Source organism: Barbus barbus (assembly GCF_936440315.1).
Source record: "Barbus barbus genome assembly, chromosome: 33".
NCBI lineage: Eukaryota > Metazoa > Chordata > Actinopteri > Cypriniformes > Cyprinidae > Barbus > Barbus barbus.
Window position 1 is genome coordinate 26,883,386 of NC_136761.1, and position 21,873 is coordinate 26,905,258.

Consider the following 21,873-nt stretch of genomic DNA (forward strand, 5'->3'; position numbering starts at 1 on the left):
TTTTGGTGAAAAGAAAGTTCAAAAGAACAGCATTTATTATAAGTAGAAATCTCTGTGTGTCCTTGTTGAATAGAAGTATTAACTGCTTCCAAAGAAAAGCCCCAAACATTTGAAAGGTAGCATATACAGAAAACGGCTTCGCTGCACACTCCTCGTGCATTATATATATAACGCATCATGCATACAGGTTTCACACAAAGTGTTATGGAATAGTTAAAAGTCTATGCATACGTGTGTTGCTGAGTGGCATCAGAAGTGCATCTGATTCTCTACAAGCTCAAGTCAAGGTTATGTGAGCAATCAGTCGAGCTAGACATGACAATCTACTGATTGGGGTTACTTACTTTTAATCTATGAAGGGTCCTCAGGTGTGCTGTCCAGAGACTAAGCAGCTAAACCAAATCAAAGACTCAGGGTCTTGATGATCTATACATGCCCGATAGGTTACAGATGACAGGTCTGTAGCTGCGCGCTAATGCGGTTCACATACTCTACCTTTTTCTGCATTCAGCTCAAAGTGGTAGAAGCCTCTGGAGAACTTACCTTTGGTCCATACTGATCTCAGATCAAAGCATGTACACTATAAAACCCATTCGTGGAAAAGCTGCAGTGTAAAAGTAACTGACGGGAGAGCGTAAACTGCTTTTGAGGTCAAGAGTTGGGCAGATTTTCTTAGAGACAGTAAAACAACCTTTGCCATTGCATTCAGAATTGTAGCTTTCTAATGAATACCTCCTGCTGGTACTTCAGTAAATACACGCCATGCTGGTACATTTAATTAAACCCTCAACAACAGATGCATATGTATGATATTCAAAAACACTAACTTTTTCTTCTTAGAAAATCTCTAATTTTCAAGGCAAGATTTTCTCTGCCTTGACCTTTCAATAGGTCTGTATTCATTTTTGTTCCATTTCTTTTACCCTAGTTGCATTTTAATGAAACATTCTCTCTATATGCCCACAAACCCCCCGTATACTTGAATCAAATGCACACTGCCATGCATCAAGGAAACTATACATGTGTGAGTGTGTGAGTGGTAGTTCCATTTCTCTGGGCATTGGATCAATCAGGTACAAAGCACTGCTGTGTTGGGCGTACTATCATGATGGCAGGAAGTGAAGTGTAATCATGCGGTAGCTGACAGCACCCATTTACCGAATGCTTCCTTTTGTGTCTGATAGTACAGTGACGTCACACAACAGGCACTTCTGGGCTCTTCAGACAAGAAGCTTTTAGTGCTGGCGCTGCAGTTCTTATGATCAGTTAAAAATGTCATAATGCTCGCTAAGTGTAATGAAAGTTATTAGAAAGTGATACGAAATACACAGATTCTTCCTGAAAAATCAACAAATCAAATTAACGTTTTACTATATTTCTTTGCAAATAAAGAATAATAAATAAATAAACTTCCCTCAAAAAAATTCAGAACGTCTTACAGACTCCAAACTTTTGAATGGTATTATCAAGTTATTGATCACACATTTCCATACAGAAAGCCCAACTCTTCTAAAAGTGAATTGTGGCATAAAAGTAAAATAATCACCCGAATGTGTGAGAAATGTGTTATCTGGCCTTAAATCTCTTCATTAGTCAGAGGTCATGTATTTGCCCTTATATTTGCTCTGAACGGTGAAATCAGAAAAATCATTTCAGGGTTTGCACAATGCCTGAGAAATGCAAATCTACAGCCACCAGCTGCGATTGGGTCAATTGGGTCTTATTGCATCAGAGCTGTGATCTGTGAGCTATCATAATTCATGTAAAATCCACCACCAATAATGATGGAAATCAGCAGAAGCCCAAAAATCCAATATTTTCAATCAATGTTTCAATCCCTCAAACAGCATTTTTAGTCATTTCCAGTTCAGTCTGAAAATCATTTATGCAGAGTGCTTAAAGAGTGCCTTTTTTTTTTTGGTTGTAAACAGTGAATTTATCATCAGTATTTCTCCAAGCCTAGTGAGCTGAAAATGCATATGATGCCCAAAAATACTGTCTGGGTAAGCAGCTTACTAGGGTTTGAAACAGAAGCAACATCTGTAAAGGAACACTCACATTGTACTAAAATCCCAGCAAGGGCGTTTTTGAACTTCTCCTTGGCCTCCTCCATCTCCTTCTCATGGGCGGCCTTCTCGTTCATCAGCCGGCGAATGTGGCTGTTGGAGGATTGGATCATGGAATAGAAGTTGTTGGCGTTTCTGCGGTTTACCTCCCCTCGGTCCACCCAGGTCAGCAAGACACGCACCGCCTCGGCAAATTTGGAGTCGTCTGAGCAGAGAAAGGAAAAAACGGTGGGGGAGAAACAGATGGTGGGACGAGAGATGAGTACAATGTTGGAGAGGAACACTTCTCATCTGGGACCTTCTAGTGTCAAAACTTATTAGCAGGACATGTTTATTGGGCCAAAAAAGACAGCAAATGCACACTAGCGACGTAGAGGACATTTAGGAGAGGACAAGAGAACAGGGACGGACATCAGCAGCATGCAATAGGCTTGGACGATCAAACCTGTCAATCATAACTCACAGATATTATTGTGTGCTTTCTGTTAAAAGGGGTCACATTACTTAAAAAAATTATTCAGTTGTTCATGAAGTCCTGAGACACACAGGTGTGTGTGTGTGTGTGTGGAAAACAGTCAAGCCGATTGCTCTGAAACTATAAAGTTTTGGCTTGCGACTTTCGGCTGGGAATGAGATGAGAAACAGCTAAAACTGAAAATCACTGTAATGAATGCCACAGGGAGTCTCTTCCAGAAATCTGTGTTTGCTGTAAATAATAAAAAATAGAATCAACTAAAAGAACAGTTTGGCAGAGATTTGCTGAGCTGTTTGGTGTTAAGTGTGTGACAGATGAAGAACTGTTGCAAAGCTATTGCTGTCTGTACATAAAAGATGACTGGTGTTGTAAAAAAAGGAAAAAAAAAGAAAGAAACATAATTATTTTGTTTTTGTATTCTTGTTAATGTAATCCTGTAAAGCACACACACATGTCTTACTGAGAATTCTAGGAGGCGTTGATTTATTTATAAAAGTTCTAACTACAGATAATCAAAAGATGCTGTCAAATAATTTAAATTAATAATCCATCAACTTTTAAGACTGCATCAGTGTGCCATTAATATGAAATCCCTCTCCATCAATAAACTGATTTAGTTGCTCGTTTATCTGAATCAGACTCAGTAAGTCAGAACTAACAGATTCAAAAATAATTGTCAAAACCTGCCCAATATTGATTATACAGACAAATCTAACAGATATAAGGATGCTGTTGAGATTTTCTCCAGAAAACAGCATGCAATATCATCCTGTCCTCTCTTACCTTCATCTTTTACCTGTAAACACTTCAAACTGAGCTGAACTGCATATTAACCATTACATATGGAAAAATGGCTAATACACATGGCTAAATTCAACTGATTTAATCTCAAAAGCTTCTCTTTAACACACTTTCTCTCTCAGACACAGATTTGAGATGCAGTCGTTAAACAGATGGGTTCTATTAAAGCGCATGGAATGTCAAACTCAAAGAGACAAATAGCTTTTAGATGCATCCAGCCAACAGGAAACAACAGAAGTGTGACTGGCAAAAACAACAAAATCACTGTAACAGAAACATAAGACGTCACGTGTCCCACCTTTGAGCTTTTCTCCTAACTGGCTGCACTCGTGCTCAGAGAAATGAACGATGGGGGGTGGCGAGGGAGGCCGCATTCGGTCCTCTTCTATCCTGCGCCGGTGCCTCTCTTCCCGGGCCAGCATGCGCTGCCTGCACTCCCACTCGTACAGGTCATCTCGAGCCTGAGCGAAATCTACATGCAGCCGGCCTGTGTCCTTCTTATCTGTGCTTGATCCCAGCCTGATCCTATAACCTACAGGACAGGGAAATGGACAATGACATAGGAAAAGGAAAGGGAAGGGAATTGAAGGTAAGAAAAAGAAAGTGGAAATGGAAGAGTAAAGCAATAAAGAGAACAAGAATGAGAAAGAGGAAAGGAATGGGAAAAAATGAAAGGCAAAATTAGGAAAAGAAAGGAAAGGAAAGCAAAAGAACAGAACAGGACGACAAAGGAAAAGAAAATAAGAAGGGAAAGGGAAATGGAACAAAGGACAGAAGAAGGGGAAGGGGAGGAAATGACAGAAAAAAAGGAAAACAGGAAGGGGAAATGGAGCACAGGAAATGGGAAAGGCGAGAAAGAAAGGAAAGTGGATTAAAGTAATGGAAAAGACAGGAAAAGAAAGAGGAAAGGAAAATAAATGGATAAGAGGTAAAAGTGGAGTAAAGGAAAAACAATGAAAGACAGGAAAGGAAAAGAAAAGAAAATCAAGAGGAAATGAAAGGTAGAGGAAGCGTGAACCAGTCAAAGGGAAAGAAAAGAAAGAGGAAGGGAAAATGAGAAAAAGAATGGGAAGGGAGTGAAGAAGTGGACAAGAAATGACATGGATTGACAGAAAAAGAAAAGGAAACAGGAAAAGAAAAGAAAGAGGAAGAGGAAGGGGAAACATAAAAAAAGATAATGGAAATGAGAGAAGAGAAAAGAAGTTGAAGGGGAGTAAATGACAGGACAAGAAAAGACAGAAGAACAATAAAAGAAAAAAAAACAGAAAGGAAAAGAGGAAAAGGTAAAGAAAAAAAAAACAGGAAATTGAGAAAATTAAAAAAGAAAAAGGGGGGGAAAGGAAAAAGTAAGTATTGAAAAGGACGGAGAGGAAAGGAAAGGGAAAAAGTAGAGTGCAAGAAGTTAAATGGTAAAAAAGGAGGAAGAACAGGACAAGAAAATGAGAGCAGCAGAAAAACATTGAGCCTTAACAAACCAGAAGAATGTAATGAGAAGAACAGCATATTAGTAACACTGATTCATGAAGTGACCCGTGACAAAGAGACACCCACAAACACTTTCTGACGCTTAAGCTTCACTTCTAACATGTGCTTGCTGACATATCAAGGCCAAATCACGCATGTGTTTATTTTGTACGAAATGTGTACAGCCTCAAAAGTTAGACTCAGACGAGGAAATCGAAACCAAAACCCTACCAGCACAGACAAGCCGTGATGTATGAGAATAATGTGGCTTGTGATAGGGCTGAAAAAAGAAAGTGATTTTGTATTAAGGTTTATATATTTCAACATAAAAAAGAAAATTGCTCGGAAAAATATCTTGACATATGGCCAAGCGGTACATGAAAGAGGCTCCGGTGAATTATGAACCGTATGATGCCGCGAGTACATTACAGAGAGGCTGAAGTGTTTTTAAGGAGAATGTATATTCACAGACGGCCGTGTCAACAGAAATGAGAGAAAGAGTTTCACGGTTTGCTTCCGCCCCTCTATCACTGCTTTACAGCCCCGAGACACTGTTAAATATTTTACGCAATGTGTTCACGTTAGAAATGAGCACCATTATTTATGGAAAGGCCTGCAGAGCTCCGTCACGGGGCCGCATAATATATGGGGCGCCGCTCCAAGCAACACTCAGAGAAGAATAAATAATGGAAAGGGTATTATTGGAGCGACCGGCACTTTAAATTAGCTTTCGGTGGTCGAGACAGACATCCTTATATTTGCATACAAAGACTGATTTAAGACGTGACTGGATAAGAGAAGCAGCTCATGTGACCGGTGTCGAGGAGGTGATTGATATGCAGCGTTCAAAGGTAGAAATGTATTACTAGGTGTCGACGCTTGTCTTCTCGTTGACCTCTTCTGTCAGGGACTCTCCACGATCAGCATCTACAGAGTTCTTTGAGTGATGTGCGGAAGCCCCGCCCCCATAATTAATTCTGCATCAATCCATCAAGTCAAGAGGGAACTTGTGGACACATGGGCCTCATTTCCATGGGATAAAAGGTTAAGTGAAATTACTCTAAATCACATGATGTGGCACACAAGTGCTAGGCATGATTTAGTGCTCTTATTTGTATTCTTGCTTATGACATTGTGAAAAATTAAGGGTGAAATCTACAATGAAAGTACACAATTTACAAGGTAGCTGCTGTTAGTGTAAATTAAAATATTAAATTAAAAGATGTCAATGATATATGTAAATGAAAATAAAAACAAACAGAAAAATAATATTCATATTAACAGTATATGGTATATTAACAGTATATAGATATTGTTTAGTGAGATTATCAAATCACAAAGACTGCATTGTAATTATTTAATATGTAATCTGATAACGCTGCATTGTAATATTTTCATTGAGCTGCACATAATATCAGTTTTCATCGCTTATACGTGCATTTGAAAATGCAATATGCAACAAACACCATCCCAAGTTTATGAAAATGGTTTATAAATGTGTTGTCAACAAAAGAGAAGCATTTTAAAAGAAGTTTTCTTGTGTTTTTTCCACCAAAATAAAAGCTCTATAGTTTAATGTTTGAAAGCAAAGAAAAACAAGCATAAATATTAGCATTGCAATTGCACTATATATATATATATATATATATATATATATATATATATATATATATATATATATATATATTTATAATATTTTTATTATTATGAAATACTTTACAGTTCAATAGTATTATAGTTATATTTCTTTTGATTCGTTAAATTTTTTATAAACAAACAACAGCAATAATAATAATAATTATTATTATTATAAATTGCAATTGTCGTGTTTTCCTAACTTCCTAGCTGAATTTTTATTGAAATAAATGCAAATATGGTTTCATGGGCAGTAATAAATATTTATGGCTGGTAAATTCTCCCAAGTCACTGGCCACTGGCAGGTGTGGCAAAATGTCAGTTTTACACCCTGTATGTTTGTATATATAATTTACATATTATTTATATATGCATTATAGTTATTTAAATGATTCCTAAATATTTTATATGATTTTAATTTTCCATAGATATGTCCATATTTAAATCAATAAAACCATTCTCATATAGAGCAACTGTTGCAGTGACAGAGGAAATTCTCCCGATTGTGTACCTGACAGGAAGAGGGCCTTGTCCACTGTGTGCTCCTCAGCGAAGCGGATGTGACAGAAGTTCTTCTTGCTCTTGCGGATGGCAATGATACCCCCGCACTGTTCAAACACCTCCACGATGAGCTGATCTGTGGCGTTCTCTGGCAGACCGCCCACAAACACCGTCTTACAGCCGGGCGGTCTCTCTCTGGTGGCCGGGGGAGGCAGGTCTTTGAAGACAAGCACAAAATAATATTAAATTACCAGAATTTTTGAGATTTTCTTTCATCTAGTTATTGATCCATAGCTCATTATTGACTGGTATGCCACGTATGAAAACGATGAAACATGCTAAATCAATCACTGATTGTTTTTTACGACCTTGACATTAAACTGATTTATTATCCAGTTCTAACCTAAAAGACCAGGGTTCATCTGGAAGATCATTAAAAACGGTAATGCGCCAAATCACATTGATCAGACTGACAAATTTTTGGCCTTTTGCCACTTTTATTTGACTTATTGTCTTAGCATAGACAGGACTCAAACTCAACATGTCACTGGATCTTTCTCTCGACTGGTTTCATTTTCAGAACACGGCACTAGAACCTCCAGGTTCACAAAGCTAATCTCTTCTTGATAAACCAATTAAACCATGAATACGATGCATTGAGAAAGCAAGGCTGAGAAGGAATAATCAATGAAACTCAGCACTTGTTACATGACTGGATTACAAGTGCAAAGCTTGCCATGTTCTGCTGTTAGCTGATTCCTCAGTGATGCTGAGCAGACCAACGGGTGATAACCCATGCTTTCCATAAGGACTGAAGAGACAGTCTTAACAAGCTATGGGAATGCAGCTGAAGGAAGCACCTGCTGGGACTCAGAGGGGACCGCGTGCCTGATTGGGGGTCCGAACGGAATCGGACGCAAAGTGCTTCAGGCATGTTTTGGCTGTAAGCCAGTCACTATAAATAAGTGAGTCTGTTTGGACCCCACAGCTGCCCCCTAACACTCGCCATCCATCATCACCAACATTACACTAACTCCTGTTTATTGTGGCGGCTCATGATGAGCTTTATATTTATGTCAGCTCATGTCAGTGGAAAGAATATAATACTCCACTGACTAGAGGACGTGACATATGCGTACAGCTTCAATACAACACTATACACGCATGCATATGGACCAAAACGATTCAGATGTCAGTCGTGGGCTTTGGATGACAAAAAAATAACAACTCTGTAAACATGTTTACCAAGCATAAAATGACTTGTCTGCCTGATCATCACTGAAGTCTGAATGGGATTTTGTTTATTTGCTTGCCTTATTTTAGCACCTGATTCATTGAAGGAATTATGTAAATCAGGTACTGCTGCAAATACGGCAACAAAATTAGTGCTGATAGCAATTCAGACCTCGGCTGGGTCTGGTAGACTGAATACCATGATTAGATACACTCTTCTGAGCCTCATGAATCGACTCTTTACAAAGCCGAAAATTACTCTTCATGGTTGCCATGATCACTAGAAAACATACATAAACATTCATTTGAAATAAAATCCAGTTTGTTTTAATACTATCATGTCTTTCCTTTGAAAGCACAGTGTCAACTGCGTTAGCCAATGTATGTTAATGTTCCTCAAATGAGCCTCATTTGCATAGAAAGGATTTGCCCAGAAAGGAGTGACATGAATTTGAATATGCATGGAACAGCACTTTATGACATACAGCACCTGCTTATGTTGGGCTGTGAGTTTTTATGTTAATAAAGTATGGTCAAATTTACTTTCTACAGCGAAATTCTACAGGCAAAATGCCAATTTTCGTTAATGGGACCTCGCTTTAAGCTGCATGTATGGTTTTGTGCTGAAATACAGGGTTGCCAGGTCTGCATAACAAAACCACCCCAATTGATACTCAAAACTAGCCCATTTGGTTTCTAGGGGGTCAAAATGTCCTTCCAGGGGGTTCCGCCTCTATCGAACTCTAAAAGAACAAAAAGAACAACCCGCAGCAATAGCATAAAAGTAGCCAAATTCCAGTAGGAAAACCGTGGACTTGGCAACACTGCTGTAATACCAGTAAAGGTTATTATGTCTACTTTCTGAAGTATATTTTTCTGTACTATTATCAATCAAGAGCTTTGATTATCCTGCCAGTAAACAGGCATATTTAAGAAGACCATGCACTGACAGCGCAAAAACACACCCAGCGCACACAAAATGCACATAATGTGCAGCACACTAATCTAAAAGCTGAATACTAACGTTAAAGTTTATTTTTTTCTCATTATGAGCATAGAACGAGAGACTTGAGGCTGCTAGTTTAAGAACAATCACTGAGAATCTCAAAGGGGCAAGTAGTTTTGTTTTCATCTTCCGTCACGTCTTACGCTGAGCTCCATTAAATACTGGTTGCTGGCCCAGGTGAGAAAATGTTTACTTTGTCAAACGCACATGAAACATTTTAGTTTGACATCAGCAGTCTCTTGAAAGTTGAAACTTTGAGCAAGCAATAAAAACACAGAGTAGCTGTTTGCTTTAGGAGGAACAGAGGAGCTCCACAAGAAAGAGTTTGATACCTCTGAACTTTTCTAAATCAAATACACCCACTTTGTGTTTTCATATTCACACTGTGGGGAGAAAGCAAAGCAAAGTATATAATTTCATGAGTTTCTCCATGCAGCCGGTGGCTGATTTGTTTCCATTGTCACCCTAGACGGCGATATGAAATTACACACAACGCTGCATCAGATCTGAGATGTCTGAGATAGCTTTAGAGATTTTCTCCAGTAACTACGACGTCTCAAAGTGGAAACTGCACAGCGATGAAATCAAAGCCTATTATTTCACAAACCAATGCTCTTCCCACAGCTCCGTGGCTAAATATCCTGTGCCGTCAAAGGTGCTTCTTTGAAGAGTGAGTTAAGATGACACAGGAGGGTCTGGGATATAAATTCAGGAGGGCACTGTGTACCTCCAGCACTGCGAGCGCTCGACCGAGAGACACTCGTCAACAAGTTTAACGCTAATCAGCTAAAATGAAGACAGCCGCAGGTGTATCGCTGTCTCGCGCATGCTCAAATACTCACAGATGATGGAGATGACAACCGCTCCGCAGACAAAAGTTGATAGGAACGTGGGATGTGGGAACATATATGGAACGAGTGAGGCAGAAGAGCTGAAGAAAATGCCCAGTTCTGCCACCCTCACTGAAGACAGACGCCTCAGTCGCACCACACAGATGCATAGCGTTGATCTTAACAAGCATGTTGCTCTGTGAAGCCCCAGATGTGTTTTAGTCACAGACCTCCAGAAGACTCAACTGCACAGGAAGCCTGACTCGGATCTGTGCATGCGAGGGGGCTTTTGGTCTGCAGATAAGACGAATTGACTTCTCAAAACCAGTCTTCACTCAGCTTGACAGCAGTCTATCTGTTGCATATCGTCCCTCTTGAAAGAGGAGAGCAGGACAGTGTCTCTGTATGAAGCCTGTGGCGATCACAAGCACCTTAACCCTCTGGGGCCCGCTGTATCGCCGGCGATACGAACTCGGTTTTTTTAAGATAAGTGCAAAAGACACTAAAAGTACTCTGTTGATTTTGGTCACACAAATAAGTGTTATACATCAATCGAAACTGTTAAGTGTCTACTTTTTTTTGAGTACAATGACGATTACAACAAAACTTTGTGGTTTTGGAAAAAAAAAAGAAAACCAACAGGATGCGCTCTCTGTCTTCTCCGTCTCCGCGATATATTTATAGTAACGCGTCACTAAAATGAAGTGTAACTCAGTGAATACTCAACACAGAAACATGAGAGTTATCTCTATAGAAAGCCTAAAGTGTCTGCTTTCAAATGAAGTAAGTGTTATCGAAAACAAATGTTCTGTGATAAAGTAATCCGTATGAAACCGACACCATGTTCAATCTGTCCAGTCTAACTCATTATTTCTAATGAGATCCCGCCCCCTCGTGTTCACATGTAAATAACCACGTGACGCGCGCGCGCTTGGAGACGCCCAACAACAAACAGTCACGAGACTCTGTTGCTGCTCGTTTCTGGAAGGAGACGCGCTGAGTAAAGGCTGGATTTACCTCAGAATGAGTGCAAGAGTTCATACAGAAGATCGATCTGAGTAAGTAATGCTTCTTTTTTGCATTAGTTAGCGTGTTATTGTGACAAAGTTGAACGCGTTTAGTTGGGTTTTCCCAACCGACAACATGATGAATGCTAGCATCTAAGAATGTTTAGAAGAATATTTAATGTTCACAAATAGATTTAATAGCGTGCTAAACAATAACAATTAGTTTCTCAGATATAAAATATCCTTTTTTAATGGTACAAAGTACATCCTTTTGTAGTTCACAGCATACGTGAGTCTATTGCTGCAGAATCATAACAGCTAACGTTACTATAAAACCATACATACTAGGCTGTATGACTGCAAAATCATAGTTGTTTTTCTCCCAAACTGTAATTCCAGACTACGGTGTTTGAATATGATGGGCAATTCATTGTATTTCAATTTCTTATGGTGCGGTGTTGTATTCATGCTCTATATAAAACAATAAAAGTAATACGAGAGTAAGTTACATTGTAACATGATGAATGCTACGAGTCTAAGTATGTTTACAACATGTTTATTATTAATAGCCTACTCTGTTCAAAAATAGATTTTAATAACGTACTAAACAATAATAATTAGTTTCTCAGATATAAAATGTATTTTTTTGTGTATGATAGTACAAAGCATGCATGAGTCTATGCTCACAAATGTTTTTTTTTGGTTGTTTGTATTTTTTTGGACCAGGTACCTGAACCACAGATGAATCCTGATGACTTTCTTCAATATCTTTTCCTCTGAGAGCACTGTACCAACATCAGATGGTCAACTACACTGATATTCTATGGTAAAACAAGATCCTTGGCTACTGATTGTGTTTTTTTCTTCTTGAATCCATGGAAATAAGTAAATATCAGGTATTTGTTTCACTTGTTGAACAGAATCTGTTGCAGGAATAACTCAAAGTCTGTTCACATCTCTGTGGTTAGATCAGTGTGCACAATAATGTGCCTTTGACCTTCATTATGTATGTTTTGATTATACTGTGTTGTAAATAAAATACAAATAATTTAAAAACCCCATTTTTTCAGTCTCCTCACACTCTCTGTCTTACCTGCCTCAGTCACAGTCACACTGATGGGCCATTAGCAGCTTTAGGGGAGGGCCCTTTGTCTCTCAGGTGAGAACCACTTAATATTCAAGGCTATTACCACTCCCTCGCATATACGCTTTCGATCACAAAACATGTCTTTAAAAATTTAAATCAATATATTGTTTTCTGTGAATGAGTAAGCTGAATGATTTTCACATAATTGTGAAGTAAATATTCTAGTTTACAAGACTGATTACTCAAAAGTCTTATTCAGGACGATGTAGTGTGGCTTTTATGGCCTTATTTCAGCTACATTATTTTCCCCAAAACTTACTAACCACGCATAATATTTTTTTTCTAAGAAATGCAGACATGTACATCCATCTTGGTCACATATTATTGTAGCACAGTTTGTGCTGAATACAAAAAAAAATACATGTTGGTCAATAGTATGATTTAAGAAGCTGAAATAAGCACAAATATCAGGGTATGTCAACACATCTCAAGGGCCCCAAAATGACCTCAGACCCCAGAGGGTTAAACAGGCTTTTCTCCACAGGAGAGCTATATATGATCACTACTGTGTGTTTCCCTACTTCTTTCTTTCTTTCCGATTGCTCCTGTCTGCTCGATTGCTCCTGTCTGCCGTTCTGCTGAGAGGTTTGTGATTGTTGTTCCGTTTTTCTGCAGCATTTTACTATCACTCTCTGTTGTTTAAAGTGATAAAATATAACTTAATTCCCTCCATATTTCTGATATTATCTATCAAACTGATCTGACTAATTTGATAGTTCGCTTTTAATCTAAAACCGCAAGTGCAACACGTGTGCCATGCGTTAGCATTCGTTAGCCGGTTAGCTTGTCATTCGCGTTTCCACTCGCGTTTCTATTCGCGCCTATTATTGTTTACTTTTTTCCCGCTCCGTTTCATCTCTCTCGCTCCCGTTTGAACTCACGACTTCATCAAACAACAGTGGTAAGTAAATCATTCCTCTATCACGGTGAGTAATGGCTTCTCCTTCTCTTGTTATTTGCACTTCATGTCACATGTATAGTTTATCTCTCTCTATTGGCGATGAGGGATTCACAGGAAGCAGACAGACTGGCTAAACCGACCGTCTGCTAGCCGCCTCACGTCACAGAAGTCAGTTAATTCTCAGCACATAGGGACTCCTTCACCTAGATATCACACTATAGAGACTGTGTCTGTTCCCCAAACTAGAAAATACAGGAAACATCCAAACCAAGTTAAGAGTAACAATCTAATTGATGTTCAACAAATAAAAAAATGTTTACAATACAGAGAGACAATTAAAACTTGTCTTACTGAATATCAGGTCCCTTTCTACAAAAGCACTTTTTGTAAATGATGTGATCAGTGATAATAACCTAGATTTGCTCAGTTTGACAGAAACATGGCTAAAACCAGATGAATACATTACTTTAAATGAGTCCACCCCCCCAAGATTACTGCTATAAAAATGAGCCACGTCCAAAAGGTAAAGGGGGAGGTGTTGCTACAGTTTATAGCAATATTCTCAGTATTTCTCAGAGGACAGGCTTTAAGTATAACTCGTTTGAAGTTATGGTGCTGCGTATAACATTATCTAGAGAAACATGTGTTAGTGATACATCCCCTGTGATGTTTGTACTGGCTACTGTATACAGGCCACCAGGGCACCACACAGACTTTATTAAAGAATTTGCTGATTTTCTATCTGAGTTAGTACTGGCTGCAGATAAAGTCTTAATTGTTGGTGATTTTAATATCCATGTCGATAATGAAAAAGATGGATCAGCATTCATAGACATTCTGAACTCTATTGGGGTTAGTCAACACGTTTCAGGACCTACTCGTTGTCGAAATCATACTCTAGATTTAATACTGTCACATGGAATTGATGTTAGTGGTGTTGAAATTCTGCAGTAAATCGATGATATCTCAGATCATTATCTAGTCTTGTGTAAACTCCATACAGCTAAAACTGTAAATTCTACTCCTTGTTGCAAGTATGGTAGAACCATCACTTCTACCACAAAAGACTGCTTTGTAAGTAATCTTCCTGATTTATCTCAATTCCTCAGCATATCCAACAGCGCAGAAAAACTTGATGATGTAACAGAAACTATGGACTCTCTCTTTTCTAGCACTTTAGATACAGTTGCTCCTTTACGCTTAAGGAAGATAAAAGAAAACAGTCTGACTCAATGGTATAATAAGCACACTCGCACCCTAAAGAGAGCATCCCGGAAAATGGAGCACAACTGGAGGAAAACAAAACTAGAGGTATTTCGTATAGCTTGGCGGGAAAGTACCCTATCCTACAGAAAAGAATGAAAAACTGCTAGATCTGATTACTTTTCATCTCTTCTAAAAGAAAACAAACATAACCCCTGGTATTTATTCAATATAGTCACTAAATTAACAAAAAATAAAGCATCAACAGGTGTTGGCATTTCCCAAGAGCACAGCAGTAATGACTTTATTAACTACTTTACTCCCAAGATCGATTCTATCAGAGATAAAATTGTAACCATGCAGCCGTCAGCTACAGTATCGCATCAGATAGTGCACTATAGATCCCCTGAGGAACAATCCCATTCATCCTCTACTATAGGAGAGGAAGAATTGTATAAACTTGTTAAATCATCTAAATTAACAACATGTATGTTAGACCTATTCCATCTAAACTACTAAAAGAGCTGCTTCCATAAGTCATAGATCCTCTTTTGGCTATTATTAATTCGTCATTGTCATTAGGATATGTCCCCAAAACCTTCAAATTGGCTGTAATTAAGCTTAAGCAGTTGGTCCAAAATGCAGCAGCTAGAGTCCTTACTAGAACCAGGAAATATGACCATATTAGCCCGGTTCTGTCAACACTGCCCTGGCTCCCTATCAAACATCGTATAGATTTTAAAATCTCGTTAACTATTATAAAGCCCTGAATGGCTTAGTTCCTCAGTACTTGAGCGAGCTCTTATCACTTTATAGTCCTCCAGGTCTGCAGCGTTCTCAAAACTCTGGCCGTTTGATAATACTTAGAATATCAAAATCGACTGCGGCAGATCCTTTTCCTATTTAGCACCCAAACTCTGGAACAATCTACCTAATACTGTTCGGGAGGCAGACACACACTGTCAGTTTAAATCTAGATTAAAGACAAATTTCTTTAACCTGGCTTACACATAGCACACTAATAAGCTTCTATTATTCAAATCCATTAAAAGGATTGTTAGGCTGCATTAATTAGATCAACCGGAACCGGGAACACTCCCCATAACACACAATGTACTCGTTACATCGTAAGAAGAATGGCATCAGCAAGGTCTGACAACAACATTCAATCAGCCACCTATACTGCCCCAAATTGATATCTATCCAGGATATTTCAGAAACTGAAAATCATTTCCTTTAATTAAAAAAAAAAAAAAAAAAAAGTTGAAGTGCTAATACAGTATTACACAGTATAAACTAATTAAAAAATTTAATGAAAAAATGAAAAATAAATAAAAAAAATATTAAAAGAAACTAATAAAAAGACAAACGCACCAATTTACTAAAACTTGAAATTAAAATTTAAATAAACTGAAAATATCAAAATAAAAGCAAATTCAAAATATTATTCAATAAATAATACTAACATTACACCTTTTCTAAGGAATAAAAGCAACTATAACATCCCATGGCTTTGAGACATAGTCAGCAGCATTAGGCAGCAGAGTGTTTAAGTGAGAAGGCCTCTGCAGGCACAGGCGGGTGTAACGGAGCAAGGTGTGGGTGATGTGTGTCATGAGTGGGCTGAAGTGAGGAAACAGGCCAGACTGGCAGTGCCCTCGGCAAACCGAGTCTTCCAGAAGCAGAAACGCAGTGACACGGCCCTCTCGGCTCTTGGAAGAAGAGAGCTCTGGCTAATATAAAGGTCAGTCTCAGGCACAGAGCCAGGGCAGACTGGAGGTTTAGAAGCCAGTGAAAGGCAGCATATGCAGGTTGACCTGACGGTGAAGGTGCATCCACAACCAGGCACTGAATCACTGCTATCCTTTCATGCAGTCTGTGGGTTTCCAGGCTCTGCAGAGAAAATGGATGAAATTTGCCATGCTTGGTCTCTCTCTCTCTCTAAGAACTCAATGTCCTTCAGAGAGCCAGGCCTTTCAAACGACAGTGAGTGAAAGGCGGTCGATGGCCATTTATTAAGCACAGTAGACTAGAATGAGGTGGCGGTGGCGAAACGGAGATGGAGTTGAGTCAAGCTGGGGCTGTTCAGAGCTGCAGAATAAGACTGATGGGTCGGGAAGGTGAGAAGCTGTGCTGGAGCTGCGGGACAGAGATCCAGGACAGAGGAGATTCAGTCGGTCCACTAGAGCCGGAGCTAGACTGTGGAGTAGGGCTGTGCGATTTGGGGAAAATATCTAATTGCGATATTTTTGACAAATATTGCGATTTGATTTGCGATTTTAAATTTGCAAAGTCAAGCTTCAGCTCAATATTGTCAATAATGTGCAGCACAGTATGAGTATCGTTACCCTGCTGGAAAAAACAACAACAACAACAACAAAAAAACAATAGAAACCGTCACAGAAATTCTTATAATTTCCACAAAAACCATTACAATATTCCTTTTTGTTTTGGGCATTATTCCAATAGGAATTACTGTTGTTCTATTGGTTGCCATCTGCTAGATTACATCGCACCAATAGAATGCACCAAATACCAGCAGACACCATTATAGTTTACATTAAAACCAATACAATTACCATTATAACCCCATTATAAGTCCATTACATTTTCTATTGTGTTTTGGGAGGGGTTCTACTGTTTTTTGTTTTTGTTTTCTGATGGGAAGGTTATAATGGTATTGCTACTTTTATAGAATTACTGAATTTCACATTTATTTTTTATAAATAAAGAACTGTATTTCTTTAGTCAATTATTAAAGTATTACATGTTACATGGGCTGATTTATTCATTTTTAAGTATTTGGGATTTTAAGAACAAGTGGGAAATGTGCGGAATGTTTCATTTCATCCCTATGAAATTGCCAAGCAGTTATTTACATTAGTTTTAAACGCGGAGCCAGGCGCGAGTGGACACAGGCATTTATGCAGTTTGCTAGAGCAGTGCTGATCGGGGAGAACGGAGGTGTGCTCATTCTATTGGTTAGTAAGACTGTCATTCAAGGCTGGCAGTCATGCATATACTCTGGAACGGAGTAATATCGCGTCCACATCGCAGGCTTTGCAATTAGCAAATCGCAACGTCTCAACTCGCGATTTCGATTCGATTTCGATTAATCGCACAGCCCGACTGTGGAGCAAATCTTATTCTATTATCAGCCACCATTAATAACAAACACACTTAGTTTGCTTACCTGCTCAAATAATAATGCTAATATAATGCATCTGTTTATTGTAATTATGGAGTTTTGGTTGAAAGTAACTATTGATAGACTAATATATCATCCAGACAGACTCTATTTAGCCATTCAGCAGCCTGCCTCTAGATATCAGCATTGGCCCAAAGGCTCATATCAGTGAGCTACTAAAAACAACAGCGGCAAAGGTCACATGACAGTTCTAACAATTCATAAAAGCCCTTACAATAAAATATCATCCCAAGTGTCACTTAATTTAAACACACACAAAAAAAGATTTTTCATTTTCAGCATCATTACTCCAGTCTTCAGTGTCACATAATCCTTCAGAAATCATTCTAATATGATGATTTTGTTGCTCAAGACACATTTCTTCTTATTATTAACAGTTGCACTGCTTAATATCTTGGTGGGCACTGAAAATCTTTCAGCATTCTTTGAAGGAAAAAAATAAATAAAATCAATCAAAGAACGACTATCACTGATCATTTAGTCGTTTATTTACTTGAAATAACCTTAATATTATAAATAGTATTAATTTTATAATTATTTAGTATATTAATTTTAGAATTTAGAAAGTATTAATATTAGTAAAAAAAAATTAATGTTTATATATATATATATATATATATATATATATATATATATATATATATATATATATACACACACACACACACACACACACACACACACACACACACATATATATATATATATATATATATATATATATATATATAAAACAACAATATTTAAAAAAAAAAAAAATCATTAAAACAACATTCAAAATACAGATATAACGTCTGACTTTTTGTCAGACTTTAGTGGATCATGTTCATAAAAATTATGATGAAATTTACCTGAGGACAACTGACTTCATACATCCACTAAAATCACCAAAAATAAGTTAAAAAAGGCTCCGGCATCATTCGTTTGATATTCTGTTATCTACAGCAGTGACATTCACATATTTTATATTTTAAGTGGGACTCAAGTATCCAAATACATTTTTAAATATGAATATTACAAGTCACGATGTGTGACCATGACAGAAACACAGAGCAAAAATCAGCATGATTTCAAGAGGAGCTGCCTGTATCCTTATTAGAAAGTCAGACGAGGAAAGCTTTAAGCTTAGCCCTCCGCTGATCCACTGAGACGCCACGAGTTGAATAAAACACGGAGGTTTCAAATATCCCCATTGGTCAGATCTAACAAATAACAAGAGGTGAAGCTGACAGCAATAAGCCTGTGTGTTTTTAATACAGCTCCAATCAAAACCAACGCCGCTGCCCTTTAAAAAGCACTGATGAATGACATATGGTATAAACGCCGATATCTCCCATCATATTTTGCCTTGAAGGGCATAAGAGCAGACAGAGAGAAAAGGGTGGATGACTTTGGCTGAGATGGAGCATACAAGCAATGAAAAGAGGTTAGGCTGAAGAGAACCAGGAAAAGAGATTCCTGCAACAAATAAGAGAGCAGGCGATGTAGAGAGGCTGGAGTTTGTAAAATTTCATGTTAAATGGCATGAGCCATCGTGGGCCCTTGGGAAAAGGACTTGGGTAATTTTTTCTGGCAACTGAGGTGAGAATAAGCATGAATGATTGCTCCGCATTACTGTATGGCGTAGTCAGGAGAGCACAGCTGTCACCAACTATTAAATCCACTTCTGCACGGACTGGTGCAGAAAAAAGGAGACTCGTTACAATGCCAGATATGCGCATGATAGCCTGTTCTGTCTGAACGAGATGAGAGGAGATGCTCGTGTTTATGGATATGCTCAAATCTCATCAGACAGTGCTCGCCGCGTTCATCGCGATGGCCGTTTCTTTCAAGTTTCTCATCATTAAAAACTACAACCCCAGAGTCCGACGCCCCAGAATCACGAGGGCCTTTGTTCTGCGTCCCCCATCCTGTCTTTCTCCTGTACGATCTCACCGAGCCCAGGAGGGAAGGCAGGAGTGACCAGGTTTCATTCATTTCTAATCTGCAGCTGAAAGACGGGGAGGGAATATGAGCAGGGCTTTTCATGTTGTTGTTCTGCAATTCTAGGATCAATATACAGCGAGCTGCTTCTGTTGTCAATTGAAGAATCGATCCTGGTGAATGATGACAAGGCCGCATTGCCAAAGAAAATCAGATTCCTTTACAGACGATCAAACATTTTTTCAAAACATTTTTCCAGCTAGAGAGAAACCTTTAAAGTGAAAACTGAACAGAGGCTTCACAACATTCCTCACACAATGGAGTTCTCCTGAAAAACAGACAACTCTTTAGAGTTAGTACTGATAACAAACTACACAACATCAACTCATAGTACAACACACTGATAAAAACTAGTTTCTGCATGAACATCACGAGGTAGGGTTAATATAACGTTGACTAGTTGTCATTGGTTTAGTATTTTATTGTTTTGGTTCATATTATGGCACACATTCTATCATTGCCAAACTGAAATTCAGCGTTTTTCAAACTATGAGGTCTCAAGGGGTGCTTTTCAAAAAATAAAAATAAAATTAATAATAAAATAAAATTAATTAATTAATTGATTAAATTACAGTTACAATTTACCATAATAGTATCAGTTTCATTCTGCTTTCAAAGACCTTTTCTGTAATGGTACTGGGTTCAGTAAGATTTATTTTTAAAAGAAATTAACACTTTTTTCAGAAAGGATTCCTTACATTGGTCAAAAGTAATTGTAAATAAATAAAATAAAGTAAAAGTAATCAGAAATGTGTTTTGAGCAGCAAATCAGCATATTAGACCAATTTCTAAAGGATCATGTGACTCTGAAGACTGGAGTAATGATGCTGAAAATTCAGCTTTGATCACAGACATAAATATTTTTTAAATATATTCAAATAGAAAACTTTTATTTTGAACTGGAATAATATTTATAATAATAATAATTTGAATGGTTGAGTATGTACAAACTTGATAGACAGTAAATATCTTCCAGATAATATTTTTTTAACATTGCAAATGGATTTTTATACAAACAAATAAATGCATAATTTAAATAATGAATTTATAAAATAAATGATTTTCTGTGATTTTTTTTATGAATTTATGCTTACATATTTTAGGAGGTTCTGCAAGGAAATCATCATATTTTGGGTTCAAAACGTTGTTTTGAAGACCCCCGTCATAAGTGCCCAATTATTACTCCACATGGGAATTAAGCATTGAAACCACAGCACATTAGGCCAAATATTATCTGAGCTTATCACAATGCATTCTAGGGTTTCCTTTACCACAACCACAAAGGAAACATGCTCCCTGAGAATTTAGAGACAGCACACATCTTAAAAAGCTACCTCCCTGGGCAGTTTACTTGGTTTTGTAACAGAGCCTCTGTTTATCATCCAAGTCTTTGTTAAGTTTCTAAAAGATAGTTTCACTGGTAATTGTTGTTTTTGCTGAAAAGAATAAGTTTCACTTGAGGCCAGGTGAGGATTGTTTTGTTGGCTTTTGAATGCTCTTCTCGTACGCCGTGCTTTGGCATCAATCAACGTCTCCATCGTTTGTTTGCGTATTAGCACCCGCGGAGCAGGCGTGTCAGTCCGTCACTCTCTCTCTCAGGAAGGTGGGTTAGGACACTTTGCGGGTGAGGCTGACCGTAGCGTTATGAGAGCGCCTAGCCTGTGATTACAGATGTGCACTCGGCGCGTGATCGGCAGGCAGAACGCTCAGCTGTTTGAAGGACACGGGCTCTCTCAGGTAATCACGGTCTCCTCTGACCCTCCTCTTGCTGTGCGGCATATTTTACATGCCAGAATACCTCAGTCTCCTTAGAGGTCAACTGTCCAATTACAGTCAGAGTTTCACCCCATCACCCGGACGGCCCCCTCCTGTTTCATTCTTCTGCCTGACCTCTCTCTCTATGACAGGAGACGAATTGAGATGAGCTTATTCAACTGCTGGGATGAGGGGATATAAGGGTAAATACGGGAGATCGGATGACAGCTCCTCTCTCAAATAAAGACACAGCCTTTCTATCCAGCGTCAGTTTGAGGATTTGATTGGCAGCTGGCTTTTAAAATCGCATCTGCATCTCATCAAGGTGACATGCACTGCTATGAAGACCAAAATCTTTATAGAATCATAATATTGAATCATATTCGGGCTGCCAAGTTGCTCTTGGCTTTATCAGTCTTTTCGTCGGGTCAGCATTTCAGATCATATTGCTTGAGTCAATAATATCATTTAAAATGCATGAGGGTTACAAATACTGCTCATCATTGCATGCATGTTAAATGGAGTGAGATGTGAGATCTGTTCTCAGACCTAGAGAGCTGCCTTACTGCCTACGGCCTACAGAGGCAGTTGACTTCTAAGGCGGCATCCAGACCGATTTCTGAAAAACACTTGTGAAAAAGAAGTACTCTTTAGCATA

General features: G+C 38.4%; 1 protein-coding gene across 5 annotated transcripts in view; it reads right to left on the reverse strand.

The window, feature by feature from the left end:
* LOC306853048 (ecto-NOX disulfide-thiol exchanger 2-like) overlaps positions 1-21,873 on the reverse strand; it is a 224,110-nt gene that overhangs the window by 38,151 nt on the left and 164,086 nt on the right. For all 5 annotated transcript variants that reach the window (XR_013782697.1, XR_013782698.1, XM_079390213.1 and 2 more), the window contains 3 exons: positions 6,953-7,159; positions 3,641-3,874; positions 2,059-2,271 (listed from right to left, as the gene is read on the reverse strand). Coding sequence is in view for 3 of the 5 variants with exons in the window: in XM_079390213.1 (XP_079246339.1) it covers positions 2,059-2,271; positions 3,641-3,874; positions 6,953-7,159 (654 nt within the window). In the remaining 2 variants the exon portion in view is untranslated. The remainder of the gene's footprint in view (positions 1-2,058; positions 2,272-3,640; positions 3,875-6,952; positions 7,160-21,873) is intronic.